General features: G+C 38.9%; 1 protein-coding gene across 1 annotated transcript in view; it reads right to left on the minus strand.

Annotated features, from left to right (window-relative positions):
• Nucleotides 1-23112, minus strand: part of Naf1 (nuclear assembly factor 1 ribonucleoprotein) — a 37706-nt gene extending 14594 nt beyond the window's left edge. The window contains exons 1-3 of the mRNA XM_055618873.1: nucleotides 22742-23112; nucleotides 18763-18925; nucleotides 984-1077 (exon numbers count right to left, since the gene is read on the minus strand). Of these exons, the coding sequence (XP_055474848.1) occupies nucleotides 984-1077; nucleotides 18763-18925; nucleotides 22742-22983 (499 nt within the window). The 5' untranslated portion in view covers nucleotides 22984-23112. The remainder of the gene's footprint in view (nucleotides 1-983; nucleotides 1078-18762; nucleotides 18926-22741) is intronic.
• Nucleotides 23113-23329: the final 217 nt, after the last annotated feature.

A 23329-nucleotide genomic window follows, 5' to 3' on the forward strand; every position in this document is an offset into this window, starting at 1 on the left:
AGAGCAACACAGCCAAAAAATCTGGGTCTTTTCTGAGACTCATACTCCAACCAAGGACCAGTCATGGATATAACCTAGAACCCCTACTCAGATGTAGCTCATGGGAGCTCAGTGTCCAAGTGGCTTCCCCAGTAATGGGGACAGGGACTGTCTCTAACATGAACTCAGTGGCTGGCTCTTTGACCACCTCCCCCTGAGGGGGGAGCAGCCTTGCCAGGCCACAGAGGAGGATAATGCAGCCAGTCTTGAGGAGAACTATAAGCTAGGGACAGATGGAAGGGGAGGATGACCTCCCCTATCAGTGGACTTGGAGTGGGGCTTGGGAGGATGTAAGGCAGGGAAGGTGGGATTGGGAAGGAATGAGGGAGGGGGCTACAGCTGGGATACAAAGTGAATAAAGAGTAATTAATATAAAAATAAATTAAAAAACAAACAAATAAAAGAATAAGGCAGGTGGATCTCTTGAGTCTGAGGCCAGCCTGGTCTACAGAGTAAGTTCCAGATCAGCCAGGGCTACATACACCTTGTCTCAAAATCAAAACAAAACAAACAAAAGAACAAAGAAGAGACACGAGACAGGAAATATGTGGCCTGGGCCTAGAAACCAAAAAGAAAGAAAGGGAGGGATCCTTCACATAGCCTAAGAAAGTGCTAGTATTCATGGACATCTCATTTTAGCCTACTAAGTTCAGACCTCTATAAGACTACAAGTCCACACAGCTGTTAAGATAGAAAGACTGTGGTGTTTTAAGTCACAAATTTGTGTCATCTTGTTACAGCCAATAAAATAAATGAAATCAAAGAAAATTCTTAAAAAGTCATCAAAAATAAGAAAAAGTATATTTAAGTAAACACTGAATATTGTATTAAGTTTAATGATTAAGATAGAGTGTACATGTTTCAGTGAAAACTTGATACATCAAGTCCTTAACCTATTATAAGTGTATGCTTGAACATATTGTTAATATAAGTTACTTACATACCTAATTGTTCAATAATGCTTGAAACCATTCCAAGAGGCTTCAGCTCAATATCTTCAGGCAAAGTAACAGTGAGTTCTTCAACAGAAGGTAGTTCCTATAATATTGAGAAAAGCATTAATCTTCCAGCTTCAATAACTTAAAAGGTGGGGGGGAGATTTTCCATTTGAAGTTTGACACAGACTGTTAAAAGATGTAACAATAAAGGATAAAGCACTCCTTTGGTCTTTCCTTTATAGTAGCTGGTTGGGCTTCTGACTACATTTCTGCCATTTAAGTGGCTCAGGAAATCTAGTATCTCTAGTTACAATGTCTATAGACTTAAATTCTACCAATCACACTTGACAAGAGATGACCTCTTTAAAGAAAAGCTTTATTAAGAAATGCAGAGACATTCTATTTGAAGAATTCTACTAAGAACTACAATTCTTCCACAACAGGACAGTTCTCTCTTTGAGCTATTTTGTTAATTTGGATAATTAAGTAATGTGACTATTTATAGTAGAATAAATAATCAGCAATCTTTCCTGACACTGTGAAAGTCTGACAATGACACCTATCAATCAAATACAGAATTCCTGGAATCAGATGCAGTCTGTAAAAGCTGAAAAGGTGTTACCTCATACCTTTTCCTTCCAGGTTAAAAAATAAGTTTCTCAACACCTACACATTTCTTTTTTGACCCAGCTATAAACCATACCTCAGTTGCTATAGAAACTAAATACTAAAATAGATGAAAGAAAACCTAAGGATAAAACTTATGTTAGCATTCATATTAAATACACAGAGCTTTGTGTTTTTGACCCTTGACCAAATCGTATCATTCCTGAAGAAGACTTGAAAGCAAAGGCACTGTCAATGACATTTTTGGTTTTTCTCAGGATAACATTTGGAGAAATGTTAAGAAAGATGAGAAAAATCTAAATAATACAAAGTATAATAATGCAAATGATCATGGGCAACCATTTTTACCTGTGAAAACTTAAGTTTTAATAAAAGTCACTTATATATCTAAACTTTACTTTCCTTCTGGGATATGCTTTAAAAGAAATCACACTAAGCATTACATCCAACTCAATGTAGCAATTTGCCTCAGTACAGTTAAGAAATAATTTTGTTTCAACTGTCAGATTTCTTCTAAGTATTTTTAGGGAGAGAACAATTACCTGCCATTTTGACATTTATTACTTCATCTGTATGTTTTCCCTCCATGTATGTCTGTGTATCGTGTGTATGCTTGGTGCCTGAAAAGGCCAGAAGAGGGCATAAAACCCCCGGAACCTGAGTTAAAGATGGTTGTCAGTCATCAAGTGGGTACTGGGAATTGAACCTTTTAACTCTCTCCAGCCCTTACTTGCATTTTAAAACAATAAAGACAGAAGGAGGTTTTCTGGCAAGATTGTATTTTGAAAGTGTTAGTATATATATCAGACATCAAAAACTCATTCAAATTAAGTTCTACTTGTAAAATAAAGGTTCATGTTAAAAACAAACAAAAAAGACCACCACTAGGAGTACAGAATACAAAGTAAAAAACAATTCCTGACAAATTTCTTGCAAAAAAAAAAGAAAAAAAAAGAAAGAAAGAAAGAAAGAAAGAAAGAAAGAAAAGCCACAATTACTGTCATGTGTTTCCTTCAATTATATTCACTATGCAGATACAGGATTTATCGAACTTGATAGGATTCACTGTACTAAAATATCTTTGTTACATACTAGTTATCTCCTTTACAACCTGCATATTTTCCTACACCAAAACATAAATATCTATCCATTCATACCTACTGTATGGTCCTGTAGAAGTATGTCATATTCTAACACAGTAAACACATAACATATTTATCTATCCTCTAAAAATGTTCGTCACTCATTTTTTACATTTTCGTGTGATTCTTGTACTAAGTAGACCTATACTGTATATCAATTCACACTTTCTACATCATGCTATTACTGAGAAGTAAACTGAAAATATCTGCCAGTTGATATGAAATAATACAAAATATTATCTTGCTTTAAAACATTTTTGCTTCAAACTTGACTGTTAAGTAAGACTAGATATTTCCTGGTGATCTGTATGTGTTCATGAACTACGCATGTAATTTATGCAGTTCTCTTCTGGATGATTTATCTTTTATTGACTTTTCTGATACCTATGGCCTTTTCAAGGTATTTTCCTTGTTTCAAATGTATAGCAAATAATGCTTTCCCTGACCCTAGCATTTTGTTTGGTACACATCTGACACTGCTGAGTTGTCTGAAAAACACACTGGCATTTACTTTCTTTACTTCTCTAGTTTTAGGAGTCAAAATTTACTTGGCCTATTAATGTTATGTTTGTATAAGAGTAGAGTAGAAATTGGTTTTATCTTTACCCAAATACTATCCTGCAATCCCCACAGATTATAATCTTCTAGGCCAACTGGACAACCAGACTTAAACATACTAAATATACTTATCCTTGCACTTTTATTTTTTTAACCAAAAACCTCAATTTGGTTCCACAGATCTGTAACAGTCAGTACATTATTTTAACAACTGTGGCATTCATCTATTCAGAAACAATTAATTCCCAACCAACTCCACCTCCATCAATATTTCCCCGATGGCATTTTCTGTTTTTATATGTTTATTTTATTAGGTAAGCTTCAGAACTATCAATTAGTAGTTTTGGCATCTACATAAGCAATGAGGTTTGTTATTAGCTCCTTTTTTCATCACTAGCTCTAAATTCCTAGTATTCAGCCTGTATCACTGCCCCCCACCACCCCAAGCTTTCTCTCCTCCTCTCCCTCCCTGCTCCGTTGAGGAGGCAGGGTCTCATTACACAATCTGACCTGTCTTAGAACTCACTATGTAGACCACGCTGGCCTCAAACTCAAAGATCAGCCTATCTCTGTTTCTTTGTTTTTTGGGATTAAAGTGTGGCTACTATGCCCAGCTTTCTCTGAATCTTTACAAGAACATATTTGACACACTCCTTTGCAATATTAGAGCTTTATGTTTTCAGATTCTTTAGTGTCAAGAAACTACAGTGGAAGTTTTGGTTTCTTTAAACCCCAGTTATGTTATGTCTTTGTTTTAAATCCAAGTGCGGACTATGGAGCTGCTTTTAGTTTGTCCACTGCTGATAATTGCCTTATGTGGTTGGAGAAGGGAGTGGTCTTTCCCAGCTGCAGTTAGTGGCATTCTGAGAACTCCAAGAGGATATAAATGCCAGAGGCCAGACAGAGAGAAGGGACACTTCAAGAACGCTTCAAGGAACAGTCTGAGAGAGAGGGGTTGGGGAGCAGCTTGGAGGACAGCTAAGAGAAGGAAGAAGGCTGCTGATAGATATCCTGTCTACTGAGATTGGTATTGCCCTAATGAACTCCAAGACCCTAACCAGCTGGAGCTAAGTCTAAAGAGACTCACATCCCCTTTCCCTTCTAAACTTCTTTCTCTCCTACCTAGGGTCTGGGGGTTGGAAAGGAGGTAGAGGCATAAGAACCAAACTATAATAAATTGAAAGAAAAAAAAAAAAGAGCTATAAGAAAGTATAATAGTGGGCACAATATCTAATTCTATGAATGCTACAAATGTTAAGAATAATTATGTATTGATTCATATGTAAATAAAAAAACATATATATACACACACACACACACAACTATTCCTCTGTTAAAAAAAGCTCATTGAGTTTACTGTCTTTTCATCACTTTGACATCATTATTAACACAATTTTGTAGGTTAGGTTTTCTCAGTCTACAGGGTGATGAGGTCTGATACTCAACTCTAAGCAATACTTTCAGGGGAAGAAGATAAAATATACAGCACCAGCCTGTTTCTAAGGCAAGTGCTTGGTCTTGCTGTCAGAAGGAAGTCTAGCGGGCTTCCATCACATTATTTTAATCATCACTGTAACAATGAAAACCGTCACCTAAACAGGTACAGGACATAAAATGCACAATGGGGGAAAAAAGACTGGTATTTGTAAGTGTCCGCACACTTCCAATTTCAGTTGAGTAATAGAGTTTAACATGAGAACATGTATTTCCTCAGCTTTAAATTCATTTTTACTTAATCACTAATGTGTGTGTGTGAAGCCAGTGTTGACATATTGTGTCTTCTATCATTCTCATCTTGTTTTTTTAGACAGGGTAACTTTGCTAACTCTGAAGCTTACTGATTAGCTAGCTATTCTGAAGACCTGCTGTCACAGCTTTCCTCCCTAATGCTGGGGTTACAGACATATGCCACTGCTCCCTTTGTAGCATAACACCTCACTATAAATTGCTTTAACAAAGTCTCTATTCAAATACTCTAACGAACACAGAGCATACATGATGAACTAAATATTGCACACAAAAAGTAAAGAGGTAAGTAATGAAACTAGCACCACACAATTTCAACTGTGCCTTGAAAAATGAGCTAAAATCAAAATCAAGGGAAAATGGATACTGATTTCCTTCAAATAAACAGGGTAAGAGGGAAAAAAAAGAGGGGAAAAAATATCTCAAATTGTATCAGCTAGAAGTCCAAAGAGAAGTTCCTTGGATTGGCATATCCAATAAAGCACTATTATCTTACTGTTTGAATTCCAAATGTCACCACCTCTTCCCTAACTACTTAATCTAAAAAGCTGCATGACTACCAAGGCTATTATATATATATATATATTATATATATTTTATATATTATATAAGTATATTATATATACTTATTATTTTCTAGACTATTCTATTCCTTTTCCTCCTTCAAAACACTCTAACAGTCTATGCTTATTGTCCACATCCCTAAGAAAAAATAAACCCAATAACTAGGACCCAGTGAACTGTAGCACCCAAACTGATGAATTGCACATTCATTATATATTTATTAAACAAACTGATACATGTTACAACTCCAAGCTAATCAAAGACTCAGAAGTCAAGGTTTACTTTAATCAGAGGAATAAAATCAGAAAATGAAAATATAATTTAATATACAAACCTCAAGGAAGGAAAAACACCTGAACCCAACCACCTCAAAATAAAATAAAGCTGCCTAGGAAAATTGACTGCCAGGAATGATCCATAGATACCTCTAGCTTGCAGAAGCAAGCATTACTTCAATTAGATTAACACCTGGCTTCCTTGATAACACAACAGCTACCCTGGTCACAAGCTATAAATCTCTGCAGAGACATATTATCTTCTATTAAAGAAAACAGAAGTCAATCATTTTACTTGTTTTGTAGGTGGTAAAAAGGTATACATACGACAAAAAATAAACATCAATAACAGGGGAAAACACCTGGAATACATACTGACGGACATGGCTATTTGGATTGCATACAGGATTTAAAGAATTGGAATTATCTAATTCCAGTAATTATCTAATGCAGAGGTGATGAAAGGGAAATGGGAAGGAAAAACCTTCATCATCAAGTAATGGACAAAACTCAGGACACTGAGAAGACAAGAAGGGTACTTATGTGCAGAGAAGAAAAATTAAATGAGCTAGGATTACCCTAAACCCACTGCTAAACAACTGTACACAATCCCCTTCATTTCACATACCCAAATAGGTATCAAGTCACACCAACCAGTTAAACATTCCCATCACTGTCCATAAATCCTCTGCATAATGTCACTTTACACTCTCATACAGAAACAGCACAAGACACACACAGGTACTAACACTGTATACTTCCAGCCATGAACACAGATAAAAATTTAAATGGCATTATGATAACATGTACCATAGTACTAAATCATCTTAATGGTAACATAAATATTCCACTTGGGAAATGAAGATTTGTGATTAATCTGTACTAAAGTTCCCAAAATTAAAATGAAATTAAAAGCCAGTTTTAAATGTACATTATCTGCAACTAAACACAAACATTTATGTTGTCACTTTTCTAAAACAAATATAAAATGTTCACGGCCTCAAAAATCCAAGAACAGTTAAAAATACATTCCTAGACACAGTCCGTATTTCTATATTTGATAATACACAAAAGATAAGGACTGACATCCTCAGTCAAAAAGGCTACCTGAAAATACAATACATCAGACACTTCTAGTAATGGAATGACTAAAATTCAATATACTAAAAAATTCAAGTAATTTATTTCCTACATACCCCATAGCTAAGTTAAAGGTTTTTCTGAGGCAAAAGTGTTACAAACACAATTTAAGAAAGCTTACATTTAACAGAGAACCTTCACCATGACAACATAATCCTTCAGCCTCTGAAAGACTCTACCCAGCAGGGTATCAAAGCAGATGCTGAGACTCATAGCCAAACTTTGGGCAGAGAGAAGGGAATCTTATGAAAGAAGGGGAAGTTAGAAAGACCTTGAAGAGACAGGAGCAAGCAACAGAACCAAAAAATCTGGACACAGGGGTCTTTTCTGAGACTGATACTCCAACCAAGGACTATGCATGGGGATAACCTAGAACCCCTACACAGATGTAGCCCATGGTAGCTCAGTATCCAAGTGGGTTCCCTAGTAAGGGAACAGGGACTGTCTCTGTAAGGGGAACATGAACTCAGTGGCTGGTTCTTTGATCACCTCCTCTTGAAGGGAGAGAAGCCTTACCAGGCCACAGAGGAAGACAATGCAGCTAGTCCTGATGAGGCCTGATAGGCTATGGTCAGAGCGAATGGGCGGAGGACTAGGGGAGGGGCATGGGAGATGAGGGAGGAGGGTGGGATTAGGAGGAGACCAGGGAGGGGGCTACAGCTGGGATACAAAGTGAATAAACTGTAATTAATTAAAAAAATAAATTAAAAAAAATCAAGCAACAATAAAAAAAAAAAAAAAAAAAAAAAAAACCCAAACCCAAAATAATCCTCTTAGACCAGATTCCACTGTGGTTAGGCACTTTGCTATCAATCTTATCATTTCTGAGTCTGCTCCTTCCCACTTAACAGGTTCTCAGGAAAGCCTTTCTGCTCTCAGTTTTCTTCTATTAGTAATGCAGAAAAATGAGCAAAAGCTCTTAGCACAAATGTCTAACAACACAATTTACAATATGCTAAGGAACCATCATCAAAAAGGCAGCAGAATGAATATGGAAACTACATACCAGAGTGGAACAAGATTATTATGGCTTTCTAATAAGCCAGTCATAAAATTACAAGACCCAGGAATATGATAGTTCCTGCCCCTTAACAGGCAGAGATAAGTGGATCTCTTATGAATTTGAGCCCAGCATGATCTACATTCTGAGTGCCAGGCTAGCCAGAGCTAAAGAGTGAGACTGCCCCATAGTAAAGCAAAGCAAAGCAAAACTAACAAGCAAAAAGACCTTAACAACCCTTCTGAAGCAGTAGTGAAACAACACTTGGAAGAATATTGCAGTCTGATTCTCAAAACATCTGTGAGGTATACAAGGTTATCTGTTCAACAAAGTTCTTGATCAAAAGAGTAGCACACAGCGTTCAAAATGCATCCTATTAAAAACGAAACTTCCAAAACAAAAATGTAAGGAGCCACTCTGCCAAAAGTAGGCCCCTTAGAAGATGACAGTCATCCTTTACAATGGCTGACTTCTCTAGCTTTTTTTTTGAAGGTTTACTATTGAAAAAGAAAAAAAAAAAAAAAAAGGCAATTTGGTGATCTAAGGTAAAATTACCTGAAGACTCTTACTTGTGTTTTGACTCACAAAAATGAAGCAAAAGCAACAGAGAGTTCTAGAAAAAAGAAGTAAATATTCCACAAAGAAACTAATCCCTCCTGGTATTAGTTTGAACATAACTGAGAAAAGTGGGGAAAGTGGAACAAATTATCTGGCCACTTTTTTCATATTTTCTCATGCATTGGAAGAATGCATGCCAATTACCTGGCACTATTAGGTAAACCTTCCCTTTTCAGATATGGTTGGAAAGTAGGATACAATCTCTGGAGCACTGAGAGCCATAACTGAAATTTTATTTTTCCTATATCTGGTAAGACATATTGGAAAAAAGAATGGATTAGGTCTATACAGTTTATGTTAACTACGACCATATTTAATATTTAATCTCTAATTTTTCCAACATCTCCAGGAGAGGCGTCACAGATTTCTATAGAACTCAGCCATCTCTGCATTGTACCATTAGTGTCCTCATTCGTTACTGTTAGATGATACAAAACTGTCTAAGGCCAACCCTTTAAATAGCTGCACCTAAAAAAGTCAAGGATTCCTTGAATGTCTTTGTTTTTCTTTTCCAATGACTATGTTTTCACCCTATTTTCCTCTAAAATGCCTGTCAACAAAATCAAAGTTCAAGAGTGGGTATGCAGACACAAACCTTTAATCTCAGGGAGAGGCAGATCTCTGAGAGTTCAAGGCCAGCAATGGCTATAGAATGAGACCTTGTCTCAAAAACAGACAACAAACAAAAAACAAACACTACAAAAACTTCATAAAACTCTGCAAAAGATTCAACTATAAAACTCAACTAAAATTATAGTTCAGTAAAAAAGGTTCAGTTTAGAACTAACATTAGCTGTGTGGATGATAAATGAGCAAATAATCATTTTCTGATTTCCTACTGAGTGAGACTACAACTGCCATTTGACAGGCTCACCCTCCTTGGGCAAGTTCACATGCTTTTCACGAGTCTCTGGCCCCATGCCTTCCTTTACCACTGCAAGCCAAGCTGCCTTCCCTTTCCCAGTTCTACTGCTTTAATACACAGCATTCCTTTGACGTTCTGTCACTAACTCTATTACTCTTTCAACTTCACCATATCCTCACACTTTAGCTAGACAAACTTACTTATTAAAGTCTACCAGGGAAAGTAAGACTCTAGAATGGATCCATGTAATTATAAGCATACATCTGTCCACACACTGGAAATGCAGATACTCTACTGCATGAACACTTTCATTTGAAGCTTAAGTCATCCATTTACTGCCTTGAATAGCTGTATGGTGCTACCTGGAACCCGGGACCCTGTGGGTGTTAAGGCAGGTGCTTTACCATGGCTACATCTCCAGCATGCTGTGAAGAGGCTTTATGGAATCACTTGTACAGTGAAAGACAAAAACCTTCTTTTAAAAAAAATTATGACTGTTGCATAACCTCTAACACAAATAAAAAATCATCTTCCTTCAAGTCTACAAAACACTGCTTAAACATCACTTCCTGTGTGATAATTTTCATTAGTATCAGTTTAGCCTATAGCAAATTCCAAATCTACCCCGTCGTAATAAGCTTAAGTTAAAAAACCTTTTTCCTATATTTAGGAGAAAGTGATCAATAATACATATTCAGTTAGTGCAACACAATTTCACAGGAGCTGGGACATCAAGCAGGTATGAAAGAGTTGACTGCAACTTCTAACCACCTGAAATGGATCAGATTTTTTTTCCTTCATGTGAAGATGTTTAGATGTGTCTGCATTAGCATATCACGTGGATAAGCATACACAATCCAAATACAAAGTATACTTTCTTTAAACAAAGGCAGTCTTGATTAGAAAGTTAAATTTCTCATGAACTGCTGACCAACATTTACAGTTTTCTTGAAGCTGTACCATATGCATAAATACATGATTATTCCTATTGAGTATTGCCCACCCTTTATCCCCATAATTACCGAAGTCATAATTTTAAAATGTTAAGTCTTTTTCAGACAAGAAAATAAGCAACAATGTATAAAATTCATTTTTAGTTCATAGCTTAAAACATCACCATTTCTAATGTTTTTAATAATTCAAATTTTCAACTATATTTGATTTGAGTGAAGAGCTCAGAGCATAAGTTTCTGAGAATGATTTCAAAAAGATCTAATTTTCTAACTCAGTGACTCACAATCAATGCTATGAGACTTAACATAATTCCAAGGCTGAGATGCATATATTGCTTTACATTTGTTTAGGTTCTATAGAAACCTCTCAGCATTTAAAGGCTTACTCTGAAGAAATGCAATTAGTTAAATAACACTGTAAAAGAATATCTTGTGTATTACATGGATGTAGCACCTGTCAATAATAAATCTGATGGCCTGATGCTTCCACAGAAAATAGGAGGTTAGACATCTGGGAGGCAGAAAGAACTCTGGGAGAGTGCCAGAGTCTGGAGACTTACCAGCAAGATGTGATGAGAACAGACACATGGTACTTAAGCACAGGTAACCAGCCACAGGGCAGAATGTAGATTAGAATAAATGGGTCATTTTAAGTGATGAGCTAGTCAGAGAAGAGCCTAGCTATATGGCCTAGGTTGTAAATATATTTTCAGTCTCATGAATCTTTATTCTGAGAGCATGGGACTGGGAGGAAAAACACTAGCAACACACATCAGTCTATAACTGTAACATCAACAAGGCAGCCAACTGGGACTCCTTTTCCTAATCTCTTTTCCCTGTTCCCCTGACCACCTCAGTTGTTTTTTTTTTTTAGACAGTATCTATACAGCTCAGGCTGACTCTCAGGATTGCTACTATGGCTTCTTTTTATTTTTAATTTTCTTGGGATGACAAAATATGATGTAGTGAAAGTATTGGTTTCTTTAAAAACTCAGTTACATTATGTAAACGGTTTTTGTTTTAATCCCAAGTATGGGATATGGAGTTGCTTTTAGGTTTTTCACACCTGATAACTACCTTGTGTGACTCAGAGAGGGGCATGATATCTTCATGAGCTGCACAGAGTTTGATTCTGAGAACTAAGAGAGAAGAGGAGAAAGCTCCAAGGAGATGGACAGAGGAGGAATCATCCTGCTGCATTTGCCATTTACTGTTGCTGGACTGCTAGATACTGTGACAACTGAGACTGGTATTTTCCCAAAGGACCCAGCCTGATCTAAGACTAGAGGTCTATGTCCACCTTCCCTTTTAACCTTCTTTCTCTCCTATCTAGGGCTGAGCGGGTTGGAAGGGAGGTAGAGGCTTAAGGAACTCCAAATAAAGTAGAGTTTAAAAACAGCACCTACAATGTGGCTACAATCCAATAAAAAAAACTCCCTATAAGGTTTAGTTCTGAAAGAATAATATCCAAGTTATTTCACTATATAACTCCCAGATACCTGTGACTCACAAGTTAATAAAGACTGAGTGTCTCTTACAAGAAACTAGAAACGTCCTGGCTTTCTGATTTTTGACTATTTCAGTATACAAAATAAGATATGCTGGGGATGGAACTCAAGCTTAAATACGAAATTCATTTGTTTATTGCATAACTTATACACATAGCATAAGTATAATCTTATACAATATTTTAAATAACTGTACATGAAACAAAAGTTACATGTCAATATTCAAAAAGTTTCATATCTTCACATGAGGATGCTCAGCCTATAGCCTGATCACTGAATTCTAGTTTTCAAACAGCTGGAAAAACTTCAGGAGACTAAATCAGAGGTGGCATAGACTGAAAGAAGTAAAAAGGAAACTTTGCACATCTCAATAGAACACTTCTCAAAGATGTAACACTTCAAACGCAGATAGAACACAAATTAAACGAAACTGGGCATGCCCATGATCCAGACATCCCTAGGACCCACATAAGCTGAAAGCTGCCATTAACTGGAGGATTTAGCAAAAGCAACTCATTTTTTTCAGAATTTCATTAGGTATTAAATTAATAAACTATTGAATTCAGCAGCTTTATGCTAAGACAGGCAAATAACACTGCCTAAGAGTCCAAGTGGCCCATACCAGCTCTTAAAAAAACAGCCCATAGAACACAGTTGTAGCAAAGATCAGACACTTACCCGAAGAATGACACTTACTAAACATGTTAATATATGTAATAAATAAACAAACAAAAACCTAATAGTACTGTCCCAAAATAAAAGAAATAAAACACTACTAGCCAGTCAAGGGAACCAACAAGAAAATGAGGTATTTAAAGGGAGGGATAGAGAAATCCATAAAGCTGGAATGCAAGAGATCAATAAACAGCTGAACACAGGAAGCAGCCAGGGAGGAAAGACAGAATCACATGACATTCATTGAAGTTGGAAGAATGTCCAAGAGGCACAAAAATACTGACCTAATACTACACCCTCTCCAGCGTCGTCAGTGTAGCATATCAATAGATTGTGCTACTAGATGGGAGGTACGTTTCCCTTGGGAATAGGCTCCCTGGAGGTCACTGGCAAAGTACCCTCTCATGGCCACCTAAGCCAAAAAGACGTATTCTCAGAGTCCCACGCTTCCTTGGTTGCAGGGTTGGATTAATGAGCTTTTTTACTGTTTCTCTATGATTCTTGGAACAGCACAATTAACAATTAAAGGAAACACATTTCTGATAGATTACTAAAAGCTTTAGCAAAAAGGAGTGGAAGGAAAATAAAATTTTAGGACAGGTAATAAATCAGATTCAGCATCAGGAATTGCTTGTGGAAAAACCAAACATTGTAGGTAATAAAGGGGTAAGAGTTTTAGGTCTTTCTAAAGAAAATACTTAATCAGGATCTGTCAAGATGAATGCTCTGGATATTTCCACTGCAGTAAAACTACTACAAAACCATTACCAAACACAGGTGTTTATGATGAGGCAGAAAGAAGATAGGTAAACACAGGAGGTCAGAAGGTTTTATATTATACTATTAGTTTTATGGACAAACTGGCTCGAGCGTCCCGCTTGGTGCCTTATCCCTAAGGAGGATAGTAAATCCTTAGCAAGACAAACAGGAGGAATTCTCCTCAGTACTTATCTCTAAGGAGGATTGTAAATCTTTGGCTTGGAGGGCCATAACAGTCCCTGGCCTTCCCCTCACTAATTAGTAGTGATAAAACTGCGTAAATAGCCACGAGTTTAAAGTTTTGTGTTTGCTTTGATCAAAAGCTTTTAGGCCAAGAATTTTTTGTAGACACTGCTTTATATCAGGTTGCCCTTTCAGTTAAAATGTAAACTTTGTTGGTAAAAGTCTGAATGTTCCAGGAAGTATGTCAACTTCAAGATGCTTCTTTATGTAATCACTATATAAGTGTTAGCTTGACTTCAGTAAATCACAGCAGATTCAAACACTCCTTGGTGTGGTCTCTGTCTGTCAAACCGCCTAACCTGTGCCTTCCTGATATCCAAACCTCTGATTTCCCACGGCAATCTAATAAATTCCCATGACTTTCTAACCCCAATTTAGAGTAAATCTTCTGTTTTCTTGAGGTGAGTCAAGTCTTTTCTTCTCACAATACTATGTTCAAACTTAGCCTAGCATCACAATCATTTCCAAATACTTGCTTCTACCAGTTAACACAGACCCTCCAACTGCAGCATCCCTTACTTGTCAGAAAAACATCCACCTGGCTTGTATGCTACAATAACCCAATCCTCACCCTTCTCCAAACACACATTCACACTCCTCTCCTGCTAACTGGCTTACAGACTCTCCCACTATCAACACTAGCCCACATGCTTTCCAAGCTTTCACTTCCTACACATTCTCACCTCCTACAGACTTGCCCACACACACAGGAATGACCATGAGGCTCATGTCCAAGCTAACTCATATGCATTCCACTGGCTTTGTTCAAGGCAGTGTAACAGATACAGGTAGGTTAAATTCCTCATTAAAAACAAAACAAAACAAAAAACAAACAAAACGCATATTGGTAGACACACTACCACCCTTACAGAACTAACACAGAGGCAGAGCAGGAAAGACAGAGGTCATACTATCTTTGGAATTCAGGACCAAGCTTCTCTCTCTCTCTCTCTCTCTCTCTCATTTTTTTCTCCCCAAGCTTATCTCATGTCTTGAACTCATTGCATCCTTTCAAAATCATAGTAGATTCTTAAAAAGTCAGAGATTTAGGCAAACCGGAGAAATTATGTCTCCACTACCTCTAGCAACAAAGCTGTGTTGTTTTTCCTAATACTGTTAAAGTAAAACTAAGTTAATATCTAATCAAAACACCATAATTTAAAATTAAAACCTTGCTGGGTGATAGAGTGCACTTTTTATCCCAGAACTCATTAAATAGAGGGAAAAAAAAAGGCTGTGAGTTCAAAGCCAGCCTCAACTACTTAAGTTACATACAGCCAGGGCTACGTAGAGACCCCGTGTCAAAACACTAAACAAACAGGGGTATAGACTCTGTGCCAAAAGCCTAAATAAACAGGGCTCAAGTGTTAAGACCATTGGCTGCTCTGACAGCAGACTGGGAATTCATTTCCCAGCACCTATATGCCACGTAACACCTGTCTGTAAATCCAGTTCCAGGGCACAAAATGGCACACACCAGGCAATGTTCTCAGCTCTAAAAGACAATGTACTTAAAAATGGCCATCTTACCAAAAGCAATCTACAGATTCAATGCAGTTCTCATCAAATTACCAACACAATTCTCTACAGAACTTGAAAGAACAATTCTCAACTTTATATGGAATAACAAGAAACCCAGAATGGCTAAAACCATCCCATACAATTAAAAGATCTCCTGGAGTTATCTCCATCCCTGACCTCAAACTGTACTATAGAGCAACAGTAATAAAAACTACATGGTACTGGCATAGAAACATACTGGTGGATCAATGGAATCGGACAGAAGACCCTGAAATAAACCCACACACTTATAGATACCTGATTTTTGACAAAGATACCAAGACCATACAATGGAAAAAAAAAGATAGCATCTCCAACAAATGATGCTGGTCTAACTGGATGTCTACATGTAGAAAAATGCAAATAGATATATATTTATCACCCTTCACAAAACTGAAGTCTAAGTGGATCAAAGACCTCAACATAAAACCAGACACACCAAACCTATTAGAAGAAAAAATGGGGAAGAGCCTGGAACTTAGAGGCACAGGAGACCACTTCCTGAACAAAACACCAACAGCACAGGCTCTAAGAGCAACAATCAATAAATGGGACCTCATGAAACTGAAAAGCTTCTGTAAAGCAAAGTACACTGTCGTCAGAACAAAATGACAGCCTACAGATTGGGAAAGGATCTTCACCAACCCTGTATCTGACAGAGGGCTAATATCCAGAATATATAAAGAACTCAAGAAGTTAAACAGCAACAAACCAAGTAATCCAATTAAAAACTGGGGTACAGAACTAAACAGAGAATTCTCAATAGAGGAATATCAAATGGCAGAGAAACACTTAAAGAAATGCTCAATGTCCTTAGTCATCAGGGAAATGCAAATCAAAACGACCCTGAGATTTCACCTTACACCCATCAGAATGGCTAAGATCAAAAATTCAAGTGACAACACATGCTAGAGAGGATGTGGAGAAAGGGGAACCCTTCTCCATTGCTGGTGGGAATGTAAACTTATACAACCACTTTGGAAATCAATCTCGCGCTTTCTCAAACAATTAGGAATAGTGCTTCCTCAAGATCCAGCTATACCACTGCTAGGCATATATCCAAAGTAGAATGTTCAAGTAAACAAGGACATTTGCTCAACCATGTTCGTAGTAGCTTTATTCATAACAGCAAGAATCTGGAAACAAGCTAGATGTTCCTCAATTCAAGAATAAATATAGAAATTGTGTTACATTTACACAATGGAATACTACTCAACAATTTAAAAACAATTAAACAATTTACAAAGCAAATTATGAAATTTGTAGGTAAATGGTGGGAACTAGAAAAGACCATTCTGAATGAGGTATTCCAGAAGCAGAAAGACACACATGGTATATGCTCACTTATAAGTGGATATCAGACATATAGTATAGGATAATCATACTAATATCTGTACACCTAAAGAAACTAAGAAAAAAGGACCCTGGGTGAGATCCTTAATCCTCATTCAGAAAGGCAAAGAGATGGACATTGTAAGACGAAGAAACAGGGAATAGGACAGGAGCCTACCACAGAGGGCCTCTGAAAGACTATACCCAGCAGGGTACTAAAGCAGATGCTGAGACTCATATCCAAACTTTGGGCAAAGTGCAGGAAATCTTATAAAAGAAGGGGGGGCTAGAAGGACCTGGAGGGGACAGGAGCTCCACAAGGAAAGCAACAGAACCAAAAAATCTGGGCACAGGGATCTTTTCTGAGACTGATACTCCAACCCAGGACCATGCATGGAGATAAACTAGAACCCCTGCTCAGTTGTAGCCCATGGCAGCTCAGTGTCCAAGTAGGTACCCTAGTAAGTGGAACAGGGGCTGTCTCTGACATGAACTCAGTGGCTGGCTCTTTGATCACCTCCCCATGAGCGGGGGCGGGGAGCAGCCTTACCAGGTCACAGAGGAAGACAATGCAGCCAGTCCTGATGAGACCTGATAGGCTAGGGTCAGATGGAAGGGGAGAGGACCTCCCCTATCAGTGGACTGGGGAAGGGGCATGGGAGGAAAAAGGAGAGAGGGCAGGATTGGGAGAGGATGAAGGAGGTGTCTACAGCTGGGATACAAAGTGAATAAACTATAATAAATAAAAAAAAATGTTTTAAAAAGAAAACAATGTACTTAAAAAAGTTAATCTACACTTGAGCCATATACACATATTTCAATGATACTCCCAGCAATTAAATTTATCTCTGCTATATTTACTGTCTTTCCACTAGATAGCAGAAAGTAGGAACATGAATGCTTTTGTTTAAAGTACTTGGCATGTGTTACATATATGTTATAATTTCTTAAAAGAACAAATGGAGAAAAGAAACCTATTTACATTCATTCTGCAATCACTATTATTGCTGATCCTGAACATTCCATCGGAGGCAATTATTTCACACAGTACCAGGGAGATGCAAAAATCAGTTATGATCTCAGTCCCCAAAGAACAACGCTCCTGGTCTGTGTGGCCAAAGACCCTGTCTGATTTTCCTGAAATTCTGAGCATTCTATTTAGAACTTTCCATCCCCTGCATATGAGCATGCACAGTAAGTCATGCACAGTAAGTCAACACAGTAAGATTTTGCATTAAATTTCAAGACTTTCAATGTTAACAAATTCAACAAGGCAATTTAAACTATATATATTTTAAAAATATTGTAGTCTCCTAGTTGTTGGTTTTCTAATTCGTGAACTAGGATATAGGTAAACAGAAAAACATGGTTCCCTGCACTTGCAGAAAATACTCCAATATGAGCCTTTGTTTGCCCACATTCAACGTGAATTAAACCACCAGGATATAGGTAAACAGAAAAACATGGTTCCCTGCACTTTCAGAAAATACTCGAATATGAGCCTTTGTTTGCCCACATTCAACGTGAATTAAACACATGAACCACAGCACAATAATCCAAAAGCCTACCACGTCAAGCATAAATAAAACTTTTTACTATGAGCAACAATATTGATAATCCAGCCAAGAAATAAAAAGCCTTCAAATTTCATATTAGTCACCAATTTAGTCTTTTACACTAATTACAGCTAATCATTACAAACTTTTAAGAAGCACTGATAATAACTAAAGTACATGGACTAGACCCTAAACAAGCAATTAAGCCTGTACTCTAATTTAAGACTAACCTCTTGAATACAAGGTTTCAACCAAACTTGATATTCTCTTCTGAAGGTCAGTTTACATTTAAAATAACCCCACAAAAAATTTTGCCATCAGCCTTAGTGAGGTGCCAATATAACACATTTCATATAAAACATTTGTTTCCCATTGTTTTGATAGTGCTAGGGGGCCTTGGGTTTTCATGCATGCTAAGCAAGTGGTCTAAAACTGACTGACCTGTGTCCAGCCTAGACAGTCTTCTAAAGAACTGATACAAGTCACTAAAATAAAGGCAATGCCCCAACATGACTATCAGTTAAGTATGAAGTGTCAGGCTTAGAAGCAGCCTTAGAAACTTTCCACATTTCTTTCATACAAGAATGTCAAAGTTTGGCAGATGCACAAGCAAAAAGCCAAGACAAAGCACTAAATTTATGGAGCAATTAATGTAAGTACTTACATTAAGAAGCAACTCATCTTTTGTTTTAAGAGGGAAATTCTTATTGTCCTTCTCGACTTGTACATCCTCCTCTCCATCTGACAGTACTGGAGGAAGTGATACACAGGAGGAAGAGGAAGAGGAAGATGACGAGGAGGAACTTGAACTATCTGAATCCGTTTCACTGTAGAGGAAAAATTGAAAACTTGGTCAGGTACTATCGTAATTTAAAAAAAAAAATGTGTTTCAGGTAGGAAACAATTTACTTTGTTTTGCTTGTCCAATTCAAAAGCTAACATTTCAAACTGACTTTGCTAGTGAGATATTAGGGGGTATTGGGGCTTTCGGGTTTTGTTGTTTGATTATTTTATCATGAGGCAGGGGTTTCTGCGCAACCCTCGCTGTCCCAGAACTCTGCAGACCAGGCTGGGTTTGAACCGGAGGCCGCCTGACTCTGTCTCCAAAGAACTGTGATTAAAGGTATGTACCACCATTCCCAGCTTTTGTTGTTGTTGTTCATTTTTAATTCCCTGACTTAAAGCAAGAACAGATCTCATTAGGATGAAAGGTTATAACATCAACGTAACAGAAGTGGCATGAAGAATAGTTAATTGTGGGAAGAGGCCATTTTTGGCATCAGATATATTACTCTTAAAAATATTGATACTTAGGCCCTCTCTGGGCTGACAGTGTCAAGTGTTATAAATCTCTGTGAGTAGAAATTAAGCACACAACAATCAGTGGCTAACGGTAACTCTAGGCAAAGCACCTGTCTGAGTCACCAATAAGGAGTTCTTTTCAGTCATCACCTTGAAATTCTTCAAACTTTGCCATGATGATCACTCAATTCTGAAAGCTTTGCCTTGACTCAACCAGCCCCCTTACTTCAGCCAATTTTATGTGCTATTTTTACGTTTTTTACTTGGTCTTTTTTCTTTTCTCTGAACTTTTCAGGCATAATTCATTTCAATGATCTCAGTCATCACCCACGTGCAGGTAAATGCCTCCATTTTCAGCCCTAACATTACAATTCTAGAGTCCTAACACCTAGGTACATACCAAGCACAATTGTATGAATCATACATAGCTTATATTTCCAACAAATTAAAAATCATTCTTACTGAATGAGTATCTTTCCCTCAATGTCTCTTTTTATTTCATGACTCAGTCTTCCATCCAGTCATGGTGGGTGAGACCCTGGCATCATTTTAAAACTACCTCATCCTAGGTCAATTATAACAGTCCAACTTCCTAATCTACCATATTTCCTCATCTGTTCCCACCATTTCAGGACATCACTTCTCACCTCACATTTTCTGTAATAGCTGTATACCAATACCAAAAATGGCCTCTCCCCACAATGACTCTTCATCCCACTGCTGTTACTTTCACCTTCTCATTACATCTCATCCAAATGAGCTCCTGCTCTTGCTTTAAAAAGAAAAAAGTATTCTTGGACAAGAGATAGGTACAATTTTATAAGACTGCTTAGGATTTTAGTGAGAGAAATGTGTTTATACAAAAGAATGTCTACTTTAGGCCAAGCATGGTGGTTCATGCTTAGAACTTCAGCTCTCCTGGAAGCAGGAGAATCAGAAATTCAAGGTCATCTTGGCTATATAAAAAGTCTGCAGCCATCCTTGGGTGAGACCCTGAAGAAAATGCTGTTTGCTTGTTTATTTTCTAAAGAGACAGAGAAAGGAGGTATAAACTTGGATGGGTGAAGAGGATCTGGGAGGAGATCAAGAAAGTGAACTACGATCTGAATGTTAAATGAAAAATTTTTCAATCATAAAAAGAATGCTATGCTGATATATTTAATCTGCTGCCATGATGTCTGCAGCAAATTAGTTTTAAATGGCCCAATAACATTCAACTTGTAGTATAAAAATTCTGAGAGTTGTTAATCCTCGATGGTTGCTGTACAGGTTTGTACTTTAAGAAAAATTCAAACTTAACAGAAAAAAAATGTTAATTCTCCTCCAAAACATCTATACTATGAACAAGACAAAAAACAAGCCCCTTAGTATGTCAGCCTTAGATTGCCTTGAAATCAGGTTTCTAGTAACTTTTAGGACCTTAATTCTTGTCACTCCCCACATGGAGCCTAAATCTATCCTCCAAGTGCATGTAACTTTCCAAACTTCTATTATTTTCACTATTGTGAAATTATTATACTATTTGATTTGCCTAAAATCCTTCAGCCTAGAAAACATGTATTCCTTGGTAAATTCTCAACTTAAATACTATCTACTACGCCTACTCACCAAATTCCTTCCTTCCCTATTCCAGAGCACTTTTCCAACTGCTACTGGAGGCTGTCCACAACTTCTTTTGGGGTACTGGTGTATAGCTGAAACATTGCCTCCTAGAGGGAGGAGAGGGGCCTCGAAGACTCAAGAAGCTAGTGTAACTTACAAGGCCCTGTCCCAAAGTGACAAAAGCAGGAAACTGCTAGGAGGAGGCTTCTGGCAGAGCTGCCACCTCAACAAGGAGCGCTCCAGGAATACAGCTTTTGTCACCCAGGCTCCTACATACAAGCACAATAAGCGCATTGCTTGCTGACCTAGGCTTGAGTGAAACTGCTCCTTTGGCCTGTTACTGTACACTACCTGGGATGAGGAGATGTCTGTTCATGTCTCCCACAAACAAACAACAAAAACCACACAATCACCAAAAACTTGAAATAAATGATTCTATTATCAAAACATTATCTACCGAGCATACAGGCAAAAAGTAATGCCTTTTTTCATTTCTTCAAATATCTAAGTACCCTCCGCCAGAAAGGGCCAGAAGTTCATTTTCAACATAATTCACTTACTCCCCTGCACCATATCCTGTTTGGCTTCAAAACCTGCCTCCTGATGTACTTCTGTATCACCTTTCCAGCAGCGCAACTGCTTACAAGATGACTTTCACCTTAGCACTCACTGCCAAGAAACCACCCTGTTCATAACTGGCTTACCTCCGCCCACCAGTCTCTTCACCTGTCCTCCCTCCACTAGAAACCTATTCTCCCTTGTCTCTCTTGGTGAGTGGTTTCCTAAAAATGCCAAATCTCCTAATCATGTATGTATCTTGTCCTGCTCAGAAGAACACTGCTCATCACCCCAGGGTTGCTCAAATATTTGTAGTTTGATACCAGTCTATATTTTGGATCTTCCACAACGGAAGGACATTGAGAGGAAATGTCTGTGTAAAGCACAGAGCCCCAATACCAAGAAATGGGCTAACAAATTGCAGACTCTTGAGCCCTATCTCAGTTCTACAGACTAACATTAACTATCAAGAAACACCAATAAGAGGGAAGGGTGGTGGGCACCTGGCCAACTCGCACTTGAGAGGTGGAGGCAAGAGCATCAGGAGTTCAATGTCACCCTCCTGGGATACATGAGACCCTTGCTGGAATGGGGGAGGATCAACTTTGAAACAAAGTAGGGCTGCAGAGGAGGCTCGGTGGGTAAGTGCACTGGCTGGCTGCTCTTCCAGGGGATCCGGGTTGAATTCCCAGCGCCCACACGGCAGATCACAACTGTTTGTAAGTCCTATTCCATGGGTTCTGACATCCCCAAACTGACATAGATGCAAAAAACACCAATGTACATAAACTAAATTGACACATTAAAAAAAAAAAAAAACAAAGTAATTCTTTTCCTGACCCTCAACTCTGAAGGTTTGAAAAACCTAGACTCGATTTTAAAAGTACCAATTCTGAACTGAAACAAATTCAAGTTTTAACCCTAAAGTATATGCTAAGCTGAGTTGCTACGAGAATAACAGAGCAAAATAGTCAACGAAATGTCCAGGTTTCTAGACTCAGGCTACTACCTCTACTTGTAACTCCCAGGACTATCAAGTTTGGGCAGGGAGTGGAAACCCCTGGATGGTAGCTGAGAGCGGCGAGGCCGGGGTACCCGCTCCCGGGACGCACGTGCGCGCTGCGCCTCAGCCGCTGCCCGCAGAGCGCGCGCAGTCCACCGCCGGGCCCCAGGCACTCCACCTGTCCGAGTCCGACTCCGAGTCCGAGGAGAACGTGGCCGGCAGGCTGGGCGGCGGCTCGGCGGCGCAGCCCTCGCTCGGCGGCGGGCTTCCGCGGGCCTCGGGGCCCGGGGCGGGCGGCGGGGCCCGCTCGGCCTGCTCGGCGCCCGGGCGCTCCTCAGGTGGCGGCCGCGCGGCGGGGCCCTGGCCGGAGCCGCCGAACTGGAGCGTCTGCAGCTGCGCGGCGGCCTCCACCACCTCCATGGCGCCGCGCCGGCCGCCGACCAGCTCCAGGCTCCGCTCCGCACACGCTCCGCCGCCCCGGCCGCCGCGGACCCCGAAGTCCCGCGTCCCGCAGGTAGCTGCACGCGGAGGGAGCCGAGGACACGCCCCCTCGGGCTCGTCCACGGGACTTCCGGGAGGGCGGGAGACGTCACGTGACGAGCCGCACGTGCCCAGGGGCGGCGGGATTCTGAGGACGGAGAAAATATGGCTTCCGCGCGGTCCTAAGTCCGCCGTTTTCGCTAATCTGATGTCTCTCACTAAAGCTAGGCCTTTAAGTAGCCAGGCACGATGGCTATGAAGCTAGTATTTTAGTACTGGTTCCTGC

This window comes from Psammomys obesus, unplaced genomic scaffold (assembly GCF_907164565.1).
Source record: "Psammomys obesus unplaced genomic scaffold, mPsaObe1.curated_primary_1811, whole genome shotgun sequence".
NCBI classification, from domain to species: domain Eukaryota; kingdom Metazoa; phylum Chordata; class Mammalia; order Rodentia; family Muridae; genus Psammomys; species Psammomys obesus.